Source organism: Callionymus lyra, chromosome 1 (assembly GCF_982586985.1).
Source record: "Callionymus lyra chromosome 1, fCalLyr1.hap1.1, whole genome shotgun sequence".
Lineage (NCBI taxonomy): Eukaryota > Metazoa > Chordata > Actinopteri > Syngnathiformes > Callionymidae > Callionymus > Callionymus lyra.
In genome coordinates, this window is record NC_141818.1 from 41631729 (window position 1) to 41658390 (window position 26662).

The 26662-nt window shown below is 39.3% G+C and overlaps 1 protein-coding gene across 6 annotated transcripts in view; it reads right to left on the bottom strand.

Annotated features, from left to right (window-relative positions):
- lrba (LPS-responsive vesicle trafficking, beach and anchor containing) overlaps positions 1–26662 on the bottom strand; it is a 218069-nt gene that overhangs the window by 3696 nt on the left and 187711 nt on the right. For 5 of the 6 annotated variants that reach the window (XM_087808002.1, XM_087807992.1, XM_087808010.1 and 2 more), the window contains exons 47-54: positions 24475–24642; positions 15479–15568; positions 13410–13602; positions 11882–11947; positions 7741–7896; positions 4496–4663; positions 619–720; positions 350–546 (exon numbers count right to left, since the gene is read on the bottom strand). In XM_087808002.1, coding sequence (XP_087664128.1) covers positions 350–546; positions 619–720; positions 4496–4663; positions 7741–7896; positions 11882–11947; positions 13410–13602; positions 15479–15568; positions 24475–24642 — 1140 coding nt within the window. The remainder of the gene's footprint in view (positions 1–349; positions 547–618; positions 721–4495; positions 4664–7740; positions 7897–11881; positions 11948–13409; positions 13603–15478; positions 15569–24474; positions 24643–26662) is intronic. The other variant, XM_087808020.1, reaches the window with a different exon arrangement.

Below are 26662 nucleotides of genomic sequence, written 5' to 3' on the forward strand. Positions count from 1 at the left end.
CACGAAGACACACACACACAAAGACACACACACACACACACACAAAGACACACACACACACACACACAAAGACACGAAGACACACACACACAGACACACACACACACAAAGACACACAAAGACACACACACACACACACACACACACACGAAGACACACACACACACACAAAGACACACACACACACAGACACACACCCACACAGACACACACACAGACACACACACACACACACACACACACACACACACACACACACACACACACACACACACACACACACACACACACACACACACACACACACACACACACACACACACAAAGACACACACACACACACACAAACCTTGGTGCTGTCTTCCGTCTCCATGTGTCCCAGCAGTTTCCCGTTGATGCTGAAGAGGCAGAAGTGGCCCTTGTCGTAGTAGACCAGGCAGTGGCCCTCGGCGGACGACTGGAGGAGGCGCGGGCGGACGCAGCCGGACGGGCCCTCCAGGGTCCGCAGCAGGTCGCCGTTCATGGAGTGGATCAGACAAGGACCCTCTGAAACACACACACATGAGAAAGGAGGCTCCAGATCTGCGTTGACTAAAGAAACACAAACAACCGTCTCACCTTTGCAGCCGCTGATGACCAGACCCAGCTCGGCGCACACACTCGCACACGTGACCTCGCAGTCGTGACCCGTCAGGATGGCGCGAGGCGTCGTGATCACGGCTGCGGAGAAGGCGTTGGAAAATGTCACTCAAATAAAATGACGAAATATAAAAGTGACAAAGATTTTTTAATTTCAACGAAGGAGACGAAACAGACGCTTAACTTGATTCACACTGGTGTTGATGAAGCTTCATGAAGCAGTGTCATGTTGTTCAGAGGTCAGTAGGTGGCGCCATCAGTTAAAAACATTTTTTTTTTATTAGAAAAGTTGTTCAAAACGAAAGGAAAATAGTAAAGAGACCGCCATCTAGTGGACTCTGAACATAATGACACTGCTTCATGAAGCTTCATCAGAACATCACTAGTTCAATACAGTGCAAGGTCAAATGTTGAAGGTGACCTCTGACCTCTGCAGTTAGCAATGTACAATAAAGTTTATCCACCTTTCTAAAAAAGAGTGAAAACTAGTCTTTGAAAAATGAAAAAAATGATCTGTTTTGAGTTAAATGATCTTTAATATTTGAAAAAATTGTTTCTTTAATCTTAACAAAAACATTTTGAATTAAAAAAACAATAAATAAAAACAGGTTATTACAAGCGTCCAAAATAGTTTACGAGTAACAACTCATCCTAATACAATCTTTGAAAAGTTGGTTTAATCCGTATGTTTGTTTTTAATTGAAGTGAAATATTAAAAATATATTTTTTAAATTTTATTATAAATTAAATATACCAATAAAAGAAAAAGTAAATATTTTATTTTACTTATTTATTTTATTAAGTACTTAACTTTATGAACATTTTATTTTGTATAGTTACGTAATTTTATATTTATAATAATTTATCACAAAACCAAATGTCTCTATTTCCTTATTTAGACATTTTTTAATTAATTACTTAAATTCATAAAAAGTGGAACAAATCTACCTTATTACTTTGAAATACAATTTTATTTTTACTTTTCATCATTTTTATTATATTTTAATAAGTTCATAAACTGAGATATAATTCATCACTTTGTCGTTCATGTTATTTTAGATGTATAACAATTTTCTACAAAACCAAATACATTTTAAATTATACATCATCTTATAATAATACTTATATAATAACACTTTAAACTCCAATTAACAATACACTTAATTTAAAATATTATAAATGAAATATTAAACTACTTAAATTGTTAAGTAAAGATATTAACGTTGAGAATAATAAAGGCTACTTCACTAAACGGGGTCAGAGCTTCTCCACATGTGTTAGTTTTCAGATAAAGTGATTGAAAACAAAGATGATTTATCACAAGTTAACCTTCTGATCCACAAACCAGACGCTTGGCTCGACTTGACAGACACGCGAGTGTAATTTAACACACGTTTAGAACTGAAGACGCAGCACAGAAGGAGGTTCCAGAGTCACAGAGCCATGAATCAAACACTGCAGTGAAACAGATCACGATCACACACATGATAACGGACGATTGGATGCACGTGGTCACTCTGTTGCAACGTGAATCCACGAGTTCTTATCTAAGGAGTGAGAAGTCATTTGACACGAGATCCATTAGAATTAATACAAAACGTTAAGCTTGGGTCGGCTATTTGAACAAAGATAGGTTAGAATCTCGGCAATAAAAACATGTTTTAATATTAAATCTACCTCAAATTTGAAAACCAAGATACTGTATTTAAACATTTTCAAGTAAAATCTCCTCTTTTTTAACATAAGTGTTCTTAGAACTATTTGAATGAGAATGTTTGAAGGAAAAAGAAAAACATTTAATTTCCTTAATGTTTTGTTTTTACATTGTAATTACACTTAGAGTAGATTTATACATTTAGCTTTTATTTAAGTAAAGTTGCGTCAAAATACTTTTATTTAGTAGAACATTTTAGCATTTTATTCTGTATTAAAGCGCGTTCGTTTTCTCGTCTGACTTGTTTTTCCGCCTTTCACCAACAGATGGCGGTGTTGCCTGAGAAATGTTCTCTCGGGAGCGTTTTGTCTTCTCGTGGCCTCGAAACAAACTCTTAATCCTCATCTTCATCTTCATTTCCTCCTTCATATCTCTGCCAAGGAGGTCACGTCCTTATTGTTGGCGTTTTATCAGTCGTTTTCGCTAAATCCCTGATCAATTTTCAATGAAATCAATAACATGACAAAACGGATTATTCGATAATAGCCGGATTATAATCTGGATTTGAGGCTGTGCTCGTGTTTTATCCACGGGGTCGAGCGAGCGAGTTCAAGAACTATCTCTTTTGAAATTGACCGACAAAGAAGTTTCAAATGCTTAAAAAGTGTGGATCAGATGCTGAAAAACATTTTTTTTTCATTGTGTCCAAGTTTGTTTAAGCCTCATCTCTTCAGGTCGGCCATCTTGCTTTTCACGTTTATTGTGTGAATGCTGGGAAGCGTTCACACAATTGAGATCCTGTTTTCTTCTGACCTAAACTTTGTTCCGCATCTCCTCCCGCAAATTTTAATCCGATTTGATCCTTTCAAACTTTGATCAATTCAGCTTCTTTCCGAAAAGGGCTATGTTCTAGCTTTCTTTTATCTCTTCCACTCTTTCTTTTATTCCTCTTTTTCTAGCCCATTCATTTCAATGGGGAAAATCCTCAACTCATGTTTCAACTCCTTCCACTTTTACCTACTACTTCCGCTACTACGTCTACTGCTAATACTACTACTACTTCTACTACTAATTCCACATCTACTACTTTAACTACTAATTCCACTACTACTTTTATTACTAATTCTACTATTTATTCTATACTATTCATTTATTTTTTACTACTAATTTCACTTCTTCTACTTTTAATACTACTTCCACTACTACGTCTACTGCTAATACTACTACTACTTCTACTTTTACTACTAATTCTACAAGTACTATTACTTTTTTACTACTTCTGCTTTTACTACTAATTCCACTACTACTTCTACTTTTATTACTAATTCTACTACTACTTTTATTTTTCTACTACTTCTGTTTTTACTACTAATTTCACTTCTACTTTAACTACTTATTCCACTTATTCTACTTTTAATACTACTTCCACTACTACTTTTACTTTTCTGCTACTTCTATTTTAAATAGTAATTCCACTACTACTTCCACAGCACAGCAGGGTCAGCATTCACACTGCATTTTCTTCTGGAAATGCATTTTTCTAGTCTTTTTCTTCTTCCCAACAAGGGCAGCAGTGTGTTTGTGAACAAAGTTTAACCTCTTGAGTGACCCCTGGAGGACGACGGGCGGCGACACACCTGCAAGGACCGTGTCGGATTACGGGGCCACGGAGTCCGTCGTAAATCTGGGCTCATTTGTAAAGGGATCACTCGACCACGATCGCGGCGAGGGAAGCGGCCCTAGATTATCGTGGCGGAGGCGGGAGACGATGGTGATGGACCCCCGGCTTTGATCCCGACCGACGCCATATGTTCCTGGAGAAGAGGCCCCCGCGACATCTTTCACTTTTATCGACCGGCGCTGACCTCTCGGGCCCTTCTGATGGCGCTGAACTGTGCGGGGCCGGGGCGACCCCCAGCGCTACGTTTAACGTCTCTAAGTGGCCCTCACTTTCACTCGCTGAAGACAGATCCCCCTGTGAACACACACCTAAACACACACACACACAACTTAACACACACACACACACACTCGTCCCTGGACCACACTATCAAAGGAGCTCGGAAATCCAGTCCGTGTGCAGGAGGCCGGTTCTGACCCAACTTTCACTACTTCACCCAGAGTGGGCGTTAACAAGTGTGCGACACAAACACACACACAAAGTGTGATTGTGTTGTTCGTCACGGTGTGTGTGTCACTCACTGCTGGATCCCTCCCCGATGCTGTTGATCTTGCCGTTCCAGTACCACAGCAGCAGGGTGGCGTCCCTGGACCCCGACAGGACGTAGCAGTCGCCGCCGATGTAGGACTCGGACCGGGAAAGACACGTGACCACGTCGCGGTGACCGAAGACGATCTGGGTCAGTTTACCTGCGGGGACACACAGTTCAGAGAAGGACCAGCAGAGGGCGCTTTGACACCGTCTGCACAGGCAGACGTTAAAGAAGATAATGTAAGATATACGTGGCGTTATCAGAGCAGTTCACCACAACAAAAAAAGAAAACAAGTCTAAAATAAACAAGAAAGTCCAATGATGATAAATACATCAAAAGCAATAAACAAGACTATATTTCGGCACTAAGAATGGACTCCTAAAATGTTGTATTTTTCTTTTGTGTACAATATGTAAGTGTTTGACTGGATTGCCAAATATTGTTTTGTAAGTGCTGTTTCTTTTCTTTTTTTTTTGAAGGGGGTAGGGTGATTAGGTTTCTGTTTTTTTTGTTTTTTTTCTTGTTTGTGTGTTTTGTCTCTGAAAAATCAAAATAAAAAAAAAATAAAATAAAAAAGAAGCAATAAACAAGTACAACAACACACACACTATAGAAGTACAGAATTGGGGGAGAGAGTTAAACACTTGGTCGTTAAAAACTATCGGTGTGTTCTGTCAAGAGGTATCACGATACAGAGACAACGATACCATATATTGTTATACTGTAGTAACAAGGATATATGTGTAGTATTGTCGAGTACTTGACTCTGGTGTTGCATAATTTACAGACCACATGACTCTTGACAAAGTCGTGGCTGAAACCAAAATATGTCCAAACATCAGCTTTAAAAGCTGCTGGAGTCGACTGTATCCTCTCGTCCTCAGTCATCTCTCTAGGATTTCATTGTTCCTTTAGCTGCAGAGGACTTAAGGGTGGCTGCCATATAGTGGCCCGAAACTTTAATTGCAACAAAAAAAAGGAACAGATGCAGTGATGAAGAAAAGATGAGGTAGAAACTGACTATTTAATTGTGTATTAATTCCTGTTATCAATTACTTATTTTTAAATATAGGGTTGTTTCATTCTTTTTCTCTTGTAATTTTGGTGATCACTGAATAATGTTAAAAAAAAATTATTTGGAAAAAAAACATATCAGGTACATTCTTTTATATAAAATACAATAAAACAAACAAATTTACCTCATTTTTTTTGCTTGATGGCCCCTTTAAAGAACCACATTACATGTGGCCCCTGAGAAAATGTAATTGCCAACCATTGATCAAGACAGAACGACTCAAGAGGGAAAACAGCCCAGATTCTTACTTCCTAAATGCAGTTCCACCTCCGTCCACCAGGCAGCGTCACTGAATAACTTTTGACCTGAAGAGGTTTTTTTTTAAATCTCACCTATTGCTGCTTTAAAATTCCCAGATAGAAGGATTTAATAGAAAAAATCATGATCCAATCAAATGTGTTTTTAAAAAAATATTTCACAACTTACATTTTCAATCCGTCGACACAAACCAGAGAATCCTCGGACACTTTGATTCGTCAAAACTAGATTCTCTAACTCGTCCAAAACCCTGACATGTGTTTGTTGATCATGTCCAACAAAATCAGAGTTTCTCTGCATTGAAGAGGAGCGAGTGTGTGCGGGCGAGCCACAGTGTGTGTGTGTGTGTGTGTGTGTGTGTGCGGAGAGAGAGAGAGAGAACCTAATTGCTGTCAGATTTCTAGACCACAGCTCCACTCGCCCGTCGTCTAATCCTCATTACGCTCCTCAGATTGTGACCTCGGCAGTCAAACGGTGGAGAGTTTGTTCCACGTGACATTTATGTCAGAAATCACTGTCCGAGGCGTAATGAAGCCGTGTTTCCTCGCAGCAGATGAAAGAGGGCGAGTCACCGAACGACGGGAAATGTTTGACGTCTTTATAAACACTGAAAAATATGAAATGGCTCGCTGACGACAAATTCAAAAGCAGGTGTGTGTGTGTGTGTGTGTGTGTGTGCGACAATCACGTCGGGTAATTGATAAAAGCGAGCGGTTTCTTTAACCTCGGGGGGCTTCGGGGACCACCGGTGGCAGCTGTTGAGCGCCTGAGATTAAAGTGTGTTCATGTTCCACGTGTACACTTGTGTGGCAGTGCAACAATAGAGCCATCTTCACCCCCGCCTTGTTTAAAAAACACTGCAGCTCCGAGGAGAGAAATTGATTCGGTTGTGTTGGACTCTGAATAGAGAAGGTGAAGAGAGAGGAGGATCGAGGCGGAGGGATGGAGACAGATTCATTTAGGACCTCTGACCTGGTTCTCTGCCTGTGCAAAGGTGTGTGTGTGTGTGTGTGTGTGTGTGTGTGTGTGTGTGTGTGTGTGTGTGTGTGTGTGTGAGAGAGAGAGAGACTAGTTGAATTGAACATTTCAAATTTAATGAATAGAATCATAGGATTCGGGAGTCGAATGTTACTAGTTTAATTATCAATTGGATTATTTTTAATTGTCAAATGTTTTTTTTTCCAGTTATTTTATTTTATATTATTTGAGTTACTAAGTTAAATTAAACCCTTTGAAGGTGGAATTTATTTATTTTTTACATTTTACAAGTTTGAACCAAAATTAAAAGATAAGAAAGGATTAGTTTATATTCACAATTTGAATTTTCAAAGTTCATTTTTTGAAATCGAATAGTTCAAATTAACTTATGTTTTAAAAATTTTTTTTGTTATGATAAAATAAAAACGTATTTCTTTTATTTAAAATCTAGAATTTAGTTTAAATTATTAATAATATATACACAGTTAAATTTCACAATTAGAAATGTTAGTTATTTAAATATTTTAATTAAAAGACTAAAATTTTAAATTAAAAAGTTGGAATTTTTAAAGATAAGTATATGTAAGATTGAGTATGAGTTGAATTGAACATTTCAAGTTTTGAAATTACGATTGAGTTATTCAGTTACAATTGACAAAAGTAGAATTATTTGAAATAGTTGAATCTCAAATTGATGTCAAACGAAAAGAAAATCTGAATTAAATATATATTTTTAAACTGAAAAACATTTTGGCACCAACTTACTTCCATATATACATCTTTGGCCAAGATTCTAATTTTTGCTTTAAAATATATTTTTATTTCCGCTGGTTTAATGAATCAACTGATGGTGCTTTCATTCTGCTGATGCATGATGGGATGCCAGGAACAAGAGTTTTAAAGTGCACTTAAGAACCTGTACCTGTGTCGGTGGAGTAGACTCGGAAGCTCTTGTCCCAGAAGCCGCACAGGAGGATGAAGCGATTATCGGCCGTGACGATGAAACACTGGGAGCTGATCTGCATACTCTGGTCCAGCAGGTCTGAGATCTGACGCCGATGGTTTCCAACGTTGTTGGCTGGGGATGAAAAAGAAGATAAAAAATGTGAAAATATCTAAGATGACATCATGCTAAGCTACACTTCTCAAGATACAGTACTTATAGTTATAGTTTTAAAATCTGATCAAGAAATGTATGAGAGTAAAATAACCATTGAAGTGAATCAAGAGTTTTAAACATCGCAAAATGAAAAACAGCTTAAAACAATATATCAGTCTTTTTATTTAGAAGGTATTGATCTGATTTTAAGTGTAGCATATGAGTAATGGTAGCTAGGATGGATGGATGGACAGAAGGGTTTATGGGTGGATTTTAGCGCTAACACTGTAGGACTAGGCTAGCTAACACTGTAGGACTATCTAGGTAACACTGTAGTAATAGCTATTTAACACTGCAGGACTAGCTAGCTAACACTGCGAGACTAGCTAGCTAACACTGCAGGACTAGCTAGCTAACACTGCCGGACTAGCTAGCTAATACTGTAGGACCAGTTAGCTAACACTGTAGTAATGGCTATCTAACAATGTAGTTATAACTATCTCACACTGTCGGACTAGCTAGCAAAAACTGTAGCACTAGCTAGCGAACACTGTAGTACTAACTAGCTAAAACTGTAGGACTAGCTAGCTAACATTGTCAGACTAGCTAGCTAACAATGTAGTACTAGCTCTTTAGCGCTGCCAGACTAGCTCGTTAACAGTGTCGGACTAGCTAGCTAAGACTGTTGGACTAGCTCGCTTACAGTGTCGGACTAGCCATCTAACACTGTCGGACTAGCTAACTAACACTGTCGGACTAGCTAGCTTGCACTGTAGAACTAGCTAGCTAACACTGTCGGACTAACTAGCTGACACTGTGGGACTAGCTAGCTAAGACTGTAGGACTAGCTAGCTAACACTGTAGTAGTACCAGCAAGCTAACATCGTCAGACAAGCTAAGAAATTATGTGAGACTAGCTAGCTAACACCGTAGGAATAGCTAGCTAACACTGTAGGAGTTGCTAGCTAACACCGTAGGAATAGCTAAAAACACTGAAGAACATAAATCCTCTCCATGTCATCTTCGTATTCATCCGACCTTAAATTAGCTCCGCGGCTCCAACACCGTCTGTAACCATCAAACTCACAAGATATCACAACTTGGCGTGAAAGAGATTTGTGGGAGAAACCATAAAACATGGCGAATGTTAACTTTAAGGGATCTTTCACGTTGGCCGGAGTGAGTAATGACGGATCGTTGTCGGAACGAAAGTAGCCGAGCACTCGAGAAGGAGCTCGTACCTCACATTCATCTAGATTGTGTAATTCAGCCAAAGTTAATTTATCGACCTTCCCTAATCCCTAAATGGTATCTCTTCTTCTTCCAGAGCAATACGTCAGCCGGGCCGTAATTCTTACTTAGCGGCGTGAAAATAACGGGAGGGTCGGAGTGTCAGGAAGACTTTTCTCGTCTGTAAACTGAGCAAGTCCAGCGTTCCTGCTGTGAAACGATATTTCATGACCTTGTTTCTAACATATCTAGGTGCTCACGTGTCCGTGCAGGTTCATCGGCAGTGTTGAGTCCGACCTCATGCTAACGATGCTAACAACATGGGAAAAAAGCTTTTCAGTCATAGGAGTCTCTGACTGTTTGAACATGTAAAATTAAGACCATGAAGAAGATAGTTTTCAATTGAACACGTCCAGCTGTGAGAGAATGAACCAATGGGGTGCCTTCTTTGTCTAGGGCCGCCCACTAATTAGGAGCTCCATGATATTTCATTGGATAGGCCCGCTGTCAATCTGAATGCTGGTTAGGGGTGTGTATTGGTTGTAGTATTATCCAGTACTTGACTCTTGGTGTCGCAGAATTTACAGACCACATGACTCTTGACAAAGTCGTAACTTCCTTAATTTGTTTGAAACCAAAATATGTCCAAATGTCCGTTAAAAGCAGGCTGTATCCTCTCGCCCTCAGTCCATTATTCCTTACGATGCGGAAGGTATAATGACTGTGGCCATCTAGTGGCTGGAAATGTAATTGCAACACAAATACTAATGTTAAATGTAAGAAAAATCGAATTTTATCGAGTACACATTTGATTAAAAACACAAAATTACTGATGAAAATAAAACACGATTTAAAAGCAGTGAAATCTTCGATGATATGATTTGAATTATACATCATGTAAGGCTATACGGTGAACGCACATTACGCTGGCTGGTTGTGCTCGACTAATCGGTTTTGAACAGTTTTGTTGTTAAAAACATTTAAAAGCGTAGATGATGTAGTGTTTTCAACAAAAGTAGGGCAATTACATTTTAAACACCAAAAATATTAGGCCGATGAGGTGATATTTAAGTAGGTATTTCAAACTTGTGGATAAATAAAGCGCAAATAAAAACATTTGACTCCTAAACGTTTGTGTATTTGTCAAAAAAAAGAGTGTAGAACTAGCTAGCTAACAATGTAGGACTAGCTTTCCGACACTGTTGTAATAACTGTCCAACACTGCAGGACTAGCTAGCTAACGCTGTAGGACTGGCTAGCTAACACTGCCGGACTAGCTAGATAACACTTAAGGACTAGCTTGTTAACACTGTAGGGGTAGCTTGTTTACACTGTAGGACTAGCTAGCTAACACTGTAGTTATAGCTAGATAACACTTAAGTAATAGCTAGCCAACACTGTAGTTATAGCCAGCTAACAATGTGGTAATAGCTAGCTAACAATTTAGTAATAGCTAGCTAACACTGTAGTAATAGCTAGCTAACAATGTAGTAATACCTAGCCAACAATTTAGTAATAGCTACCTAACACTGTAGTAATAGCTAGCCAACACTGTAGTAATAGTTAGCTAACAATGTAGTAATAACTAGCTAACAATGTCGTAATAGCTAGCTAACATTGTAGTAATAGCTATATAACACTGTGGTAATAACTAGCTAACAATGTCGTAATAGCTAGCCAACACTGTGGTAATAGCTAGCTAACACTGTGGTAATAACTAGCTAACAATGTTGTAATAGCTAGCTAACATTCTAGTAATAGCTAGCTAACACTGTAGTAATAGCTAGCTAACACTATAGTTAAAGCTAGCTAACATTGTAGTAATAGCTAGCTAACACTGTAGTAATAGCTAGCTAACACTATAGTTAAAGCTAGCTAACACTGTAGTAATAGCTATTCAAGAAGATCTGTGAGTAATTTCAAAGCGAGAGAAGAATTCTAAGCGTGTGTGTGGTATTTGAAGATGTTTCAAATGAGAAACTTGTTCACGAGTAAGGGGTCGAGCCAATACATTCAGACACATCCAGGGAATCTGGATTCATTTGGACGCATTTCCGGGACAACCTTTTCCAGTTGGTATTCCCCAGAAGACCTGGAGCTTTTGGCTCAGCTCTTTCTTCAGCATGACAGAAGCCCCATCTTTCCCCTCACTCGTGAACCAGATCCCACGTTAAATAAACCACTAGTCGCAAAGTAAATCTGTGAAAGTGAAGGCGGTTGGAGAGCAAGAGTCGACCTAAAAAAAATAAAAAATAAATCGCTGGATCAGATCCCGGCGCGAAGACGCGAAGAAGCTTCGCCGAGGGAGTCGAGAAGAGACACAAAGCAGCCTCGCGGTGAGGCTGAAGAAAATGAAGGCGTGCAGAAGCTTCCTCCAGTGCATCCCATTCATCACGCCGGCGCCGCTCATCAACAAGTCGTGAAGGATGAGAGGCGCACATATTGTCCTGACAGCCGTCCGCCATGCATTCTCAATCACACATTATTACCACATTCATATTCATTCCCGGCGACACCCGTCCTCTCCTGCCGCTCAAATTAAAGCAAGGAGGATGCTGGGAGGGGAGGGAGGAAAGATGGGTGAGGGGGGGGTGATGATGAAACGCCGGCCCGGGCCACAGCTCATTGCATTCCAATTTGCATGCAAATGGTTTTCGCCGACATCACGAGGCGCGAGAGACGCCGACATCGCCTCGGAAAACGATGCGGCTCCTGGTGTCGGGTCGGCACTGACCTATCAGAGGGTCGATTTCCACGGGAAGTTGGTACTGCTGGTCCTGCACCGCCGCGCTCTGATGACCTGACAGGAGAAGGAGACGGATTGGATTAATATTGTAATCCGGTGGCCCTCCGGAAGCAGGAGCTCTTTTCGCCACTTCATTAGGGAATTAGAAGAGTCGCTCACGGACGACACCAAAAAAAAACAAGAACTTTTCGATGGATGAGAAGGTTTTATTTGAGGTGAAAGGCTGAAGTACGTGAGCGCTAATGTCGCTAATAACGCTTGTGTCGCGTTCAATTGGGAAACATGGTCGACCAATAGGAGCGAGAGAAAAATCTCAATACACTTTCATGTAATCCAGATATAAATACAACTGCAGTACATTTGAATAACTAACAAAGAGTGATGTTAAGGTGCTTTTCCTAATCATTAAATACATATAAAATGACGCGTTGAATTAATATATATTTTCTGTAATTATGGGGTTCTTATTGTTTCAAAACTATCAAGTACTGGTTGGGTATGATTGTAGGTAGCAGGGTTAGAAAATATTTAAAATGGTGATATATTGCCATGTGTTTTTTCTTTTGGATACTGTATTGACAGTGGATTTCTTTAAAAAATAAACAAATATATATATATATATATTGAACACACTTCATTGAACTGTTAACCTCTGAGGAACTATGGTTAAAAAAACCCACCAAAATATTATTTGAAACCCAAAGAAAAAGTATTTGAAAAAAAAGTTTGAATTCAAATAATCATATATTAATTGTTGTCAAAGTTCTTTAATTGATTACACTTTAATAAAGTGTAATTAAAATAAAATAATTCAATGTTCTATTTACAATTATCATTCAAGTATTAAGAATGTTAAGATGCCGCTAGATGGCAGCATTCATTGCTAAAGTATCGGCCATTACTGTGTACGAGAGGATACAGGCGACTCGGAAAGCTTTTAAAGCTGATGTTTGGACACATTTTTAAATGTAAAATCGAATGAATGTAGTTACGACATCGTCATGATGTCTGTTAATTCTGCGACACCAGAGTCAAGTACTCGACAATACTACAACTATATCATTCAGTATCGCAATATATCGTAACAGAGTATTTTAACCACACCGGATTTTTACTAATTGCAACAACATTTTTTTGTTTCGTCTTAATTAAGTGTCAAAGTCACGTAAGTAACTTGATTAAATGACATATTTATAATTCAAATTACGCATTCGCAAATCTAGTTGGCGGCGGTTGAGATAAACCAACATACAAATATTGTAATATTGTAAATATTGTAATATTGTTTTATGCATCTATGACAGTTTTGAGACAATAATAACCCCATAGAGTTTTATAGGTTTAATATAAAACCACAAGAGTCTTTATCTTGTTTTGTAAAAAGATATATAACCCGCATGTTGCAACTATCAGTGACATCAGTTACACAGTTACACCAGTTACACCGTTCTGACACCGGAGGGAGCCAGAAATAATATTATCAATCTTCAAAAAAAATGTTGTTTGGGCGACTCACCCACGAGTCCGTGCCACTTGTTGACGGCGAAGAGGCGGTTGGCAGTGACGGTGATGACGGCCGCTGACGACAGACCCGCCTGAGTGTTGGCGGCCACGTGGGTCACCGGAGAGTTGGACGGGAACTTCAGCACCATGATGACGTCCTGCTGCATCTGCTCGGTGAACATCATGGGCGTCTGCAGGAGAAGATACTGTTCAGGAGGGACGACGGGACGAGAGGAGACACGGAAAAACATTAAATGAAATTTAAAAAAAACAAGGGAGTCGAGCGTCGACGTCGTTACGGAGGAGAAATTAAAAAGGAGGAAGAAGAAAGACAAGGTTAGAAGTTTTAAAGCGAGAGAAAAGGTTTTGCCAACAAAGAGATTAATGATCTGTTAAAAGTCAAATGTGGTTTTTGTTGAAGATAAATAAGCAAAGATGATGTTTTTAAAAACCTATTGTTGCTGTGAAGAAGATACATAATCATATTTAATTCTTTTCACTATAATGTATATATTTTAAAGGTTAAATCGTTAATAAAACAACAATGACTTAACAAAGATTTTTTTTAAAATCAAACACCGACATGAAAAATCGGTGTTTGATTTAAAAAAAAATCTTTAACATTTTTATTGATTATTTAATAGAATTTAAAATAATTGAATTCAATGATTTGTATATTTACATTTTATTATCTTTTTTTTCTTTTTTAAATAGTTAAACACAAATAAAAGCTTTTTTTTTGTTTAATTTTAATCATGAATTGTGAAGATAATACCAACATTTTTATAGTGATTTTAAAAGGCTATATATTTAAAAATATATATATATTTTTAAATTTGTATTAGTTATATTATGGGATTGAAATATCAAACTCTGTGTTAAATGTATTCACATTGAAAATATTCGATTTTTTCATTTAATTTAAGTTACAATTTTAGTAAATCATTTCATTTTCACATTTCATTTAAAATATAGTTGATATACTTGAAGTTTTGTTGGTTTGAAATGTCAAATGTCATACAATCAAATGTACTTTTACATCAATCAAAGATAAACCAAAACTTTGTATAAACTTTGTCAAAAAAGAATAAATCAAAAGTGTTTTTATCAATACTTTTAAAACACATCCCAGCGTTTTGCAAATCTTCATCCGATGAATTTCTCGCATTTTCGCTTCTCCGTCACCAAAAGTACTTCTCGAGGGGAAGGAAAAACGAGTATCATGAAGGTACAACGTCGCCTCTCGTACTAAGCGGCTCCGCCCGAGACTCATTTTCCCTCTTTGCGTGTAAAGCAGGGGAACATCAGTGTTCGACATCGGGAGGGAAGTCGGGGTGCGTGACAGCCGAGCAGACGCACTGACAGTATCATTACCAGCCGAGCAGATGCTGACACTCTGACAACACACTCGCCGAGAGAGAGAGAGGGAGGGATGGAGAGAGAGAAAGAAAGAGGAAGAGAGAGGCTTTGAAAACACAAATGTTTCTTCATGTTTTGATGGAGTCTTTAAAACTGGAGAACATTTTGCAGGAATAAGTTGGATGAGCTGCGAGCCATTGGCAGATTTTTCTGGCCGTGTGTGTGTGTGTGTGTGTGTGTGTGTGTGTGTGTGTGTGTGTGTGTGTGTGTGTGTGTGTGTGTGTGTGTGTGTGTGTGTGCGTGTGTGTGTGTGCATGTGAGCGGGGTGGTGGTCCACAGTCAGCTGTCATCACCGCAGGGACACCGCACTAATAGGGACTCCTGGGGTTTGGGGGTCCATCACACGCAGCCGAGGCTCGCACGGCCCACTTCAGAAGCGTCTCGCGGTGGACGGTCCCGAGCTCAGGTGGAGGGAGTGGGCTCGCGGCCAGACTTCCAAGCGGGGGGAAGCGAACCCACATGCTGACCCGGCAGTTAAAGCGTGTGATCGCGAGGCATCAAGGCACACCTCTCTAATGATGCCTTCTGGAAGCACAGCGAGCCCACTGTCCGAGTGGACCGTACGCCGGGCTCTGGTGTCGTGTGAACGCGTGAGGAGAGTGTGTCCCAAACAAACACACAAGTATCACTCTCTCACACACACACACTCAGACGCACACTTACCACTTGCATGGCCGAGCTCCGGGGTGGGTGCGGCTCGATGAGGAGCTGGCAGGGGGTCTGTCCAAAACTTCTGATTTGAGATTCCACAGCCTGCAACACCAGAGAAGAGGAGTTTGAGAAAAACAAACTGATGAAGTTAATGTTGTGTTGAATGAAATAGAAACGGTTTGATTTCAGTTGAAAATTGTTAAATAAAGTTGAATATGGTTTGATTAATGTGGGAAATGGTTTGATTACAGTTTAAAATAGTTTGATTACAATTGAAATTGTTGGATTACAGTTGAAAATTGTTTGTTTATAGAATAAAATGGTTTGATTATAGTTTAAAATTGTTTAATAAAGTTGAATATTGCTTGATTAATGTGGGATATGGTTTGATTACAGTTGAAATATGTTAGATTATAGAATAAAATGGTTTGATTACAGTTGAAATATGTTTAATTATAGAATAAAATGGTTTGATTATAGTTGAAATATGTTTGTTTATAGAATAAAATGGTTTGATTATAGTTGAAATATGTTTGTTTATAGAATAAAATAGTTTGATTACAGTTGAAATATGTTAGATTATAGAATAAAATGGTTTGATTACAGTTGAAATATGTTTGTTTATAGAATAAAATGGTTTGATTACAGTTGAAATATGTTTGTTTATAGAATAAAATGGTTTGATTACAGTTGAAATATGTTTGTTTATAGAATAAAATGGTTTGATTATAGTTGAAATATGTTTGTTTATAGAATAAAATGGTTTGATTATAGTTGAAATATGTTTGTTTATAGAATAAAATGGTTTGATTATAGTTGAAATATGTTTGTTTATAGAATAAAATGGTTTGATTATAGTTGAAATATGTTTGTTTATAGAATAAAATGGTTTGATTACAGTTGAAATATGTTTGTTTATAGAATAAAATGGTTTGATTACAGTTGAAATATGTTAGATTATAGAATAAAATGGTTTGATTACAGTTGAAATATGTTTGTTTATAGAATAAAATGGTTTGATTATAGTTGAAATATGTTAGATTATAGAATGAAATGGTTTGATTACAGTTAAAATATGTTTGTTTATAGAATAAAATGGTTTGATTATAGTTGAAATATGTTAGATTATAGAATAAAATGGTTTGATTATAGTTGAAATGTTTGTTTATAGAATAAAATGGTTTGATTATAGTTGAAATATGTTTGTTTATAAAATAAAATGGTTTGATTATAGTTGAAATGTTTGTTTATAGAATAAAATGGTTTGATTACAGTTGAACTATGTTTGTTTATAGAATAAAATGGTTTGATTACAGTTGAAATATGTTTGTTTATAGAATAAAATGGCTTGATTACAGTGGAAATATGTTAGATTATAGAATAAAATGGTTTGATTACAGTTGAGATATGTTTGTTTATAGAATAAAATGGTTTGATTACAGTTGAAATATGTTAGATTATAGAATAAAATGGTTTGATTACAGTTGAAATATGTTAGATTATAGAATAAAATGGTTTGATCACAGTTGAAAATTGTTCCCTTGTAATTAAAATTCCATGATTGTCTGTGTACAATACAATCGAATTTGATTGTATGAAATAACATTGGAATGTATGGATGCTGCATTTAGTGTTGTAGCTACAGAAACTTTAAAATACTTAATTACATAAACAATAATGAAAAAGAATAATAGAAGTACTGCATGGGGAAAAAAAGAAACAATGATTATGATTAAACAAATGGAATATTATATTGAATGTATATTTTCATAACAAAAAACACATCATATTTTACACAAAAAACTCCCCCCTTAAGAAACGATGAATCATGCTGAACACAGTCGCACATTTAAACATACTTTCTCACCCTCTGACACACACACACACACACACACACACACTCTGATGCCAATTTATCCTGCGCCGCCACACACAGAACGCGAGGAGGGCCGGGGCTGGTTAAGGTGGTGTTAATGAAGAGGTATAGGACCATAAATGTCAGAGCAGACGCCGGCCCAGTTGCTTCTGGACATCATCACGTGGCTCACTGTCAAAAGCGTGGACGGCACCAAACCCGCGGGTCTGACCCGATAGAACCACAGTTTCATTCCAAGCTTCAAAAAGTTAGCTCCGACCAAAAAAAAAACTGGTGTTGGTTTCATTTTTGTTAAGGAGGATGTGGACTCGTCGAATCCACTATTTTAAACGTCTCGCATTTCACCCGTACGGTGAACTCGCTCTCGTACTGTCAAAACAAAAGTAATCACAAGCATATTTCACGAGTCTGCTGTGACGAAGCAAAGATGAGCAAGAATCCATCAGGACGCTTGTAACCGACTCCTGCGTTCAGTCAATCAAAAGCTAACTAGACGTCGTTACGGCGAGCGCCATTAAATCCGCGGCTGATATAAAACTACTCGGACAGGGGCGTGATTGATGGTTCGCCAAAGACGAGAGGAAGAAAAAAAGAGAAAAAAGAAGTTATGACGGCGCCGTCAGTGTGTCGGTGTGTATGTGTGTGTGTGTGTGTGTGTGTGTGTGTGCGCGGCGACCGGGTGGGAGTGACGGCTTGTTGCGAGCCTGACTTGGCGAGGCCCGGGAGCATGAGCTCATGGCTGAGGCCTGCCTCGGCTATTTTTCATGAGAAGAAAAAACGAAGGTCGGTTGGTTCGTCTATGGTCTGAAAATAACCAGAGACCCCGGGGCGAGAAGACCGAAAACTTTTTATCTTTCAAGGATGTTTTCGTCGGCGGGAAATTGAACGCCGGTTTAACCCGTTCTGTGAAGGATTCTTCGTTAAAATCTCTTGAACGATCGTGATTAGTTTGACTCTAGAAAATACTCGAGCACTCAAGGGAGCGCAGACCTCTGCCAAGCAGCTCGTCCCCCAATCCCCGATGTGCTATTACGTTTTTAGCATTTTTAATGTAATCTATCATTATAACAGAAATGTAAACTAGGTGAATGTAATAGCCAGTAGCAGTAAAGCTCCAGAACTCGCCCACACAACACACACAGAGTTAAGATAAAACTAGCTAATTCGAAAACTCCAAATATTTAACAATTTATTTGAGTGAAGAACGTCACATTTAAAGCAGCAATATGTCATATTTTAATATTACAATTATTTTTATTTCAGTTACGATTTGTTACATTTAGAGACGTCTATACAGCAGTGAAACATTGTATAGATTCCAAAGAGTGTTTAAAGACGGGACAAAACTGTTTTCTTTTGTTTTTCAAAGAAATGCTGGGCTGGATACACTTGAGTTTTCACAATTTCAGGAATTACTAAGTAATAGCATTGGGAGAAGGAGGGGGGGGGGTATATAGACAAATATGCTATTAATTTTTTTGCATTTTTAATGAAATCTATCATTATAACAGAAATGTAAACTAGGTGAATGTAATAGCGAGTGGCAGTAAAGCTCCAGAACTTGCTCACACAACACACACAGAGTTAAGATAAAACTAGCGAATTCGAAAACTCCAAATATTTAATAATTAATTCTAAAGAAAAACGTCACATTTAAAGCAGCAATATGTCCTATTTTAATATTATAATTGTTTTATTTCAGTTACGATTTGTTCAATTTAGAGACGTCTTTATAGCAGTGGGTTGGAGACGGCGATTGAGTTCATTTTCCGTTGCGGGTAAACATTCTATGGATTCCAAAGAGTGTTTAAAGACGGGACAAAACTCTTTTCTCTTGTTTTGCAAACAAATGCGGGGGGTGGGGCTGGATACGCTTGAGTTTTCACGATTTCAGGAATTACTAAGTAATAGCATTGGGAGAAGGGGGGGGGGGGGTATATAGACAAATATGCTACTCATTTTTTAGCATTTTTAATGTAATCTAGTATCATAACAGAAATGTAAACTAGGTGAATGTAATAGCGAGTGGCAGTAAAGGTCCACAACTCACAACAATTAATTTGAAAGAAAAACATCAAATTTAAAGCAGCAATATGTGATATTTTAATATTATAATTGTTTTATTCCAGTTACGTTTTGTTCAATTTAGAGGCGTCTATACAGCAGTGAAACATTGTATAGATTCCAAAGAGTGTTTAAAGACGGGACAAAACTGTTTTCTTTCGTTTTTCAAAGAAATGCTGGGCTGGATACGCTTGAGTTTTCACGATTTCAGGAATTACAAAGTAATAGCATTGGGAGAAGAAGGGGGGGCGGGGGGGGGGGGGTATAGACATATATGCTATTACGTTTTTAGCATTTTTAAATGTAAGTAAGTAAGTAATCTATCATTATAACAGAAATGTAAACTAGGTGAATGTAATAGCGAGTGGCAGTAAAGCTCCAGAACTCGCCCACACAACACACTCAGAGTAAAGATAAAACTAGCGAATTCGAAAATTCCAAATATTTAATAATTAATTTGAAAGAAAAACATCACATTTAAAGCAGCAATATGTCATATTTTAATATTATAATTATTTTTATTTCAGTTACGATTTGTTAAATTTAGAGACGACTTTGCAGCAGTGGGTCGGAGACGGCGATTGAGTTCATTTTCCGTCGCGGGTTGACATTCTATGGATTCCAAAGAGCGTTTAAAGACGGGACAAAACTCTTTTTTATTTATTTTTTTAAAGAAATGTCGGGGAGCGGGGCTGAATACGCTTGAGTTTTCACGATTTCAAGATTAATAGCATTGGGAGAAGGAGGGGGGAGGGTATATAGACAAATATGTTCAAGTGGCTAAGAGCTTCTTCAACGACCCACTTTGTGCAAACCTAAGATAAGATAAGATGCAGGAAGAAGGTAATGAAGTCACAAATATTGACGTCGTTTCAAGAGAAACACTCGACACGTTCGAGAACTGAGGCGAGCCGGCGGTAAAAAAAAAAAAGGGTTCCCCCTGAAACGGTCGATTCCAAATCTGGCCCCCGGATTGACGAAAGGACACCGTTCAAGGTCAAAAATGTTTCTCCTCCGAACATTTGACTGGAGCTAACGCGAGGAAGAAAGTCCTCAACACCCCCTCGAGCCATCTTCATTAAACGCCCGCGTGACATTTACGAGGGCGTGGAAGGTTGGCGGGCGGCTGACCGCGGGTCAGCGTTTCCCCGCCCGTGAGCCGGCGCGATGCTCAGGTGATTATACGAGGGGACGACCACAAGGCCAATCTCTTTTGGGGGCGCTGGCCCGTGTCTGATGAAGGTTTTCTATATTCTATACATTTAAATGGCTGGAACACCCTCGGCTCAGACGGGGAACCCTTTGATTTACTCCGCCACTTGACAAGACGGATCGCCGTGTTAAACACAATGAGTTTATGGAAATGAGGAGCGAGAGAGACGGGATTGAAACTGTATTTTCAGACGTGGAGACGAGATTTAAAATGTTAAGCGCTTCAGTGGCCGACTAATTTCTCGCTCTGTTTGGTGGAACATTTTTTAACGTCAATTTGAAATGTTAATACTAGAGGATGAAGTATGTGTATCAAACATAGAAACAATATGATAGCTATAGTCACATGATCCACATGTTTGGACGGTTTCCTCTACATCGACAAACCAAGGAAACATAGAGAAGGTAAAATACAAACAAGGATTATAAACCAAGTGTATCTTCACTTTACAATTCATATTTCATCCAAAGATACTAACAGTTTAGAGCTTATAACCCATGTTTGTATCTTCTCGTTTAGACTATAGTTACAGTTTATTTTGGTGTCTAAACAAGAAGGATTTGTCTCGCCTGCCGTACAAAACTCTGCAGTGAGAATTCTGAGCTGCTCTAGTAGAAGAACTCACATTTCCCCCGAACCTTAAAACTCTTCACTGGCTGACAGTTTCTTTCAGGATCCATTTTAAAAATTCTGGTTCTTACTTTCAGATCTATTCATGGTCAGACCTTCCATCAGTGATCTGATCCAGACTTACACCCCAGCTCGGGCTCTCAGGAATATTTTAACCAAATTAAGAAAATATTTATTAAAAAAAAAAGAAAGAAGTAGGACAAGAACATAACAAAAAGAACATTAAGAAGAAGACGAAACAACAAGATGACCAACAGAGAAACATTAGAAGAAAAAGAACGACTTTTAGAGGAACGAGAAAAACAAAAAGAAGGAAAAGATGTAAAACAACGAGGAAGTTTAGTAGAATAAGAAGAAAAACAAGCGATAAAAGAACAGGAAAAATACTAGAGGAGCAAGAAAAAATAGAACAAAAGTAAAAAAAGATAAGAAAAAACAATAACAAAATGTTGAAACACTAAAAAAAAAAGAAGTGGGAAAAAAAGAGGAAAAAACAAGACAAATGAGGAAAATGGAACAACAAGAACAAGAAGAAAAGAGAAAGATAAAGAAGAAGCGGACCCAAGTTACTTTTTAGTCTCTGTATATTTGCTGACATCCATAATCTCTTTTACCTTAATTGTTGGCTTTACAGATCAAAATATAATATATAAAATAAATGGATATAATACTAAATGTGTCACCTGATCCATGATCAGCCAATCAGCAGCCATGAATGACAGTGTCGATCAAGACGAGACACATAGATGGAGAAACTTCTGAGGGACAATTCAAAAAGGTTGTCGTTGGTCTCAACATTTGACAGACGCTCAAAACACCGCTGACGTCGCACTTTCCCCGACAACACAAACAGTGTTCGGTCCGAGGCGACTGTGTCGTGTCACGAGGACGGCGGGATTTTCCGCGATCACCAGTGAAGGAGGGAAATCCCTGCGCCTCGTCGAGACGGCTACGTAGTTACATTTCCGGGCGAGGCGATGCATAATGCAAGCCTACAGGCTGAAGGGGGGGGGGTTGAGGTTCGACTCTGACAGGAAGTAATCAGGACTTTTTTTTTTAGGGGGGAAAGTCTCCGCAGCAGTGGCTAATCTGGGCTGAGATACTCCAAACACTCTCACCGAAGTGAAAGACCCACATAAACACACCTCTGCAACCATTTATGCTGATGAGCCCGCACAAATATACAAACGTACGTCTACACACACACACACACACACACCAGGCCCTGATCCACACAGATCTCCGGGGTGTGTGTTTGGAGGCTGCGGCTGCCAAACAGTGTTGCGGGGATACACAAACCTGCCAGTCACCGCTACAGAACCCCGTTTCTTACCGGGTCAGCTACCTCTTCAAAACAAAACCGACAAGCCCGTCCTCACTGACGGAGAACAGGTCCCGCATGTGGGCCAGTCTGGAGTGCTGGGGGCTGGTGGGGTTCCCCCCGGACTCTCTTAGTCTGCCCACGAGTCTGGACTTGACACGGTGCAGGTCCGCGACGACAGACTATACTTCCTTCCTTCCACAGGTGGAATTAAACAGCAGGAAATCCACAGCTCGGGTTTGTTTACTTCGGTAATCAAGAAGAAACTTTCAAAGGAACAGAGATGGGAGCTGTGAATCCAGAGGTTCGCCTTCTGGCTCAGCTCTTTCTTCACCACGACAGACCATACATAGACCTCATGAACGTCTCATGCTCCAATTGTGGAGAAAAAAGACACTCGGTCAGAACATCTCGGTCGACCTGGACAGGACATTCCAAACCAGTAGGAGCAATCTCTGCATGTGTGTGTGGTGTGTGTGTGTGTGTGTGTGTGTGTGTGTGTGTGTGTGTGTGTGTGTGTAGAGGCCAAAGCACATCTGGATGGGAATTAGAGTGAATGAGGTGATAAATCAACGATGTACCCGGCGTGCCCGCGACGCTCTAGTCACTGAGCATGAAGGGCAGAACAGCGAGGGGAAAACGCTATTAAGCTTCCTGACAGGCTCCGAACTCATCTCCATGGACGTTTAAAAACCAATGGGGTGTTTGGTTTTAGCCTTAATGGAACGAAAACACTCGACATCGAGTTGTCGTACGCGACCACCGCAAACAAACACTTTGATCGAGCTCGATTTTCCCCATAATTTACTAAAATCTGTATGATTTTCTGTACGTATTTAACTCAATCCAAAGGACTTTCTTCTACCTCTGTGTTCAGAAAATCGTTTGAGTTCACTGAGAGGGAGTGAGACGATATGTGTGAGAAATGTAGCGGAGAGTATTTATGGTAGATATTGATCTTAGATAGTGATTTTATTTGAGTTATAGAATTAGTTCAACAGGGTGTATTCTCCGTTGAAACATTTGCTTTTTTAGGGATAATCGGAGACGAGTTCCCGGACTCCTTGTGGCTTGGAACACCATAGACTGACCGGTAAATGGAAAGCTCGGTCTTTTGGCTCAGCTCTGTCTTCCCCACGAAAAAGACGACACAAAGACCTCACGACTAAAGAGCCGCTAACATTTTTAAATAACCGGGTTAAACATACACCTTGTCGTGATAAAAGTGTAAAAATCACTCACTTATGGCACTTTTTATTTGACAATACAGCCATACAAATCTGAATAAACGTGCGCCGCCTGCATCTGATCATAGCTCTGTTGACTTTCAAAGGCATTCAACAGTAATCTGGTTCAATATTTTGTAAATGCGAAAAGGTTGAAAACAGAATGTGTGCTGAGTAATGAATAACAGCCTCACACACAAAAAAGCTATTGTTAGGTCAGCTGGCTGCTGCTAACCTGCTATTATAGCAGATTGGTGAAGTTGTCAGACAGTTGTTTGGCTGTAAGCCCCCCCCCCCACACATCACTGTATCTGTGTGTTGCTTTCAAGACGAGAGTGTGTGCTACGCTTCAAAGTGAGGGGATGAATAATGAATGAGAGTCGAGGACGGGGCTTTAAGGCGTTAAAGTGGAACACTTGCTAGAGTGCTTTTCCCGAGGTATCGCCCGCCGAGGAAAGGCTTGGTTCAGCAGGACCTGCCACCACATCGTAAGCCCGGTTAGAACCTATTTAAGAAGGCTAATGGTATCACAAGCCTTTGCAGGAACACAAAAGTGGTGGTGCGATGCTCTTTGTGATACAGGCAGCTTAAGAGTGTGTGCCAAAGCTCAAAAGGCACTTACGGGATCTTTTTTCTTTTTCACTTACACAGCAGCGTGAAGGCTCGGTGTTGTCTTACCTCTCGGAGCATGGGGTCGGAGATGGAACTCAGGTTGACCGCTCCTTCGTAGGTGAGATAGTAGAAAACGTTCAGCGCTCTCGTCGCTTCGGGTCCTTGTTGTTTGTAGCCGAAGATGAGATCCACCCACTGGTGGAGCTGGCAGGAAACAAACTCGCTCTCCAGAGCCTGTGGAAGAAGATCCATCGTCAATTACAAGTCTTTTTTTTTTTTTTACGGCGATACTCAAGAATGGAACTGTGTTTTCAACCACAATATTTGGGTCAGGATTTTAGGTACTGGTACGTTCAAATCAAGCGTATCTTTGGCGACACTAACGCGCCACAGTGACTCCTAGAGGTCACTTTACTTCACTTCTTAAAGGAATACTTAACTCTCCTGACTCACTCACATGTTTCAAACGTCAAAGTCTTCCTCTCCAAGATGCAGTAAGTCTCTCACAATACCCATGTTTTGAAATTAATACTCTATAAAGTTCTCCCCCGTCTGAAATCTTGGCAAACAAAAGGTTACGAGAGCGGAGTCCATTATGACATAATAATGGATTGACTTCTCCTGAAGCCAGCTGTAATCACACCCCGCTTTGTTTATACAACGAGCCCCTTGGAGGTGGAGTCTTCGGGATTGATAACGCACAGTGACAAACCTTGATGTTTGACCAATCACAGTACGCGTGGTTGTGTTAAACTATATTTAATCTCCAGAAAAACAGTGTTTTAAGTGGGCGGGGCTTAAGATCATTTTCTAATGTCAATATTTCAATGAAAAGAGTTTTGTACAAACAGACAGATACTGATGAGTGCAATAGAGGTTTAAAATATATTTAAGAGTCACTTAAACAACACATTAGTTTCTCTTTAATATGACTCGTTACTCGTTATGTGTATTTCTATAGATTTATTAAACTGCATACCCTTCAATACATCTTAATAAAAGCATAACAATTGTACACAAGTCGACACGTCACAACCCAGCATAGGCTCTGATATAGTAGCTGAATAAGGGAATCTTCTTGAAGAACTTTACCTCGAAGTTACATATTTCAAGCCGCCTGGTTATAAAGAGCAAAATGCAGCGATTAAACCAGAGTCATGTCGCCCAAGACAATGAGAAGAAACCATGAGTGTTTCTGCACAAACGAAAAACTTGATTTTGGAAAGATTCCTAAAGTCAAACCTCTGTGCACTGCAGAGTCGCATCCTTGATCGCCGACAGACGCCTCATGTTTACACACCGGGTTCCATCTTTTATTCATCGCATCACCAAACAGCAGCTTCTCGCTAATTCCCTCCATGACAACGTGTTTAGAGAAAAAGCCGAACATCTCGCCCCATTATCCGCGAGAGGCAATCTGCCAATGATTTCTCTAATGAGTAAAAAAGCCCCGACGATCCCGTTCTGATCATACATAAGTGTCACAACATTAAAGAAGTCCTTTATCTCATTAGGGAACCATACGTCGCGGCGTCACCCACAGACGCGTCGTTTTCTTTCCTCATTAGCTCGCCAAGCAGGGAGAGAGAAAAAAAAAAAAAGCATTTATGGTTTGCTCATAAAAACAAGCAATTGTGTTAATTTGTGTAAAGCTGTCGGCTCACAAAAGCCCTCTAAACACGAGCAAATTACAATGAGACAGGCCTTGATTGTCATTGCTGCCTTGTGTCACATTAAAAAAAGAAAAAAAAGAAAAAAAAAACATTAGCCAGAGCTACACTTAAATGGCAATTTATATCATTTAGATTTTTACTGCAGAGGCCCGAGCATCCTTCACTTAAATGTGCCTTCTTGACAGCTCCTTCTTCCCGGCACTCTTAATTACCTTCCTTCAATCAGCGAGGGGTGGCGAGCACCACCCTAACTACACTGGCTAGAATAGAGCACCGAGCGAGCGCATGCCTCCCCCAAAGACCTAGTTTCACCTTTTAAAAAAAATAGAAAATGACCTGGACTTTGCAATTGTGTCAAAGTCTAACCATAAACCCCGCCGACAATATTACCAAGGCTGTGTCTCAAATCGTGCTCTTCTTCTTCCAAGTGCCCTGCTTTACAGTGCACTGTAAGACAGTGCACGTACTTGAGAAGTGCACAAATTCTAACAAGGTAGTACTGTCTCAAATCAAACACTGCTGCTACACACTTACTGGAAATGACACGACAGCTTCTTCTTCTACTACTTTTTAACGCTGAT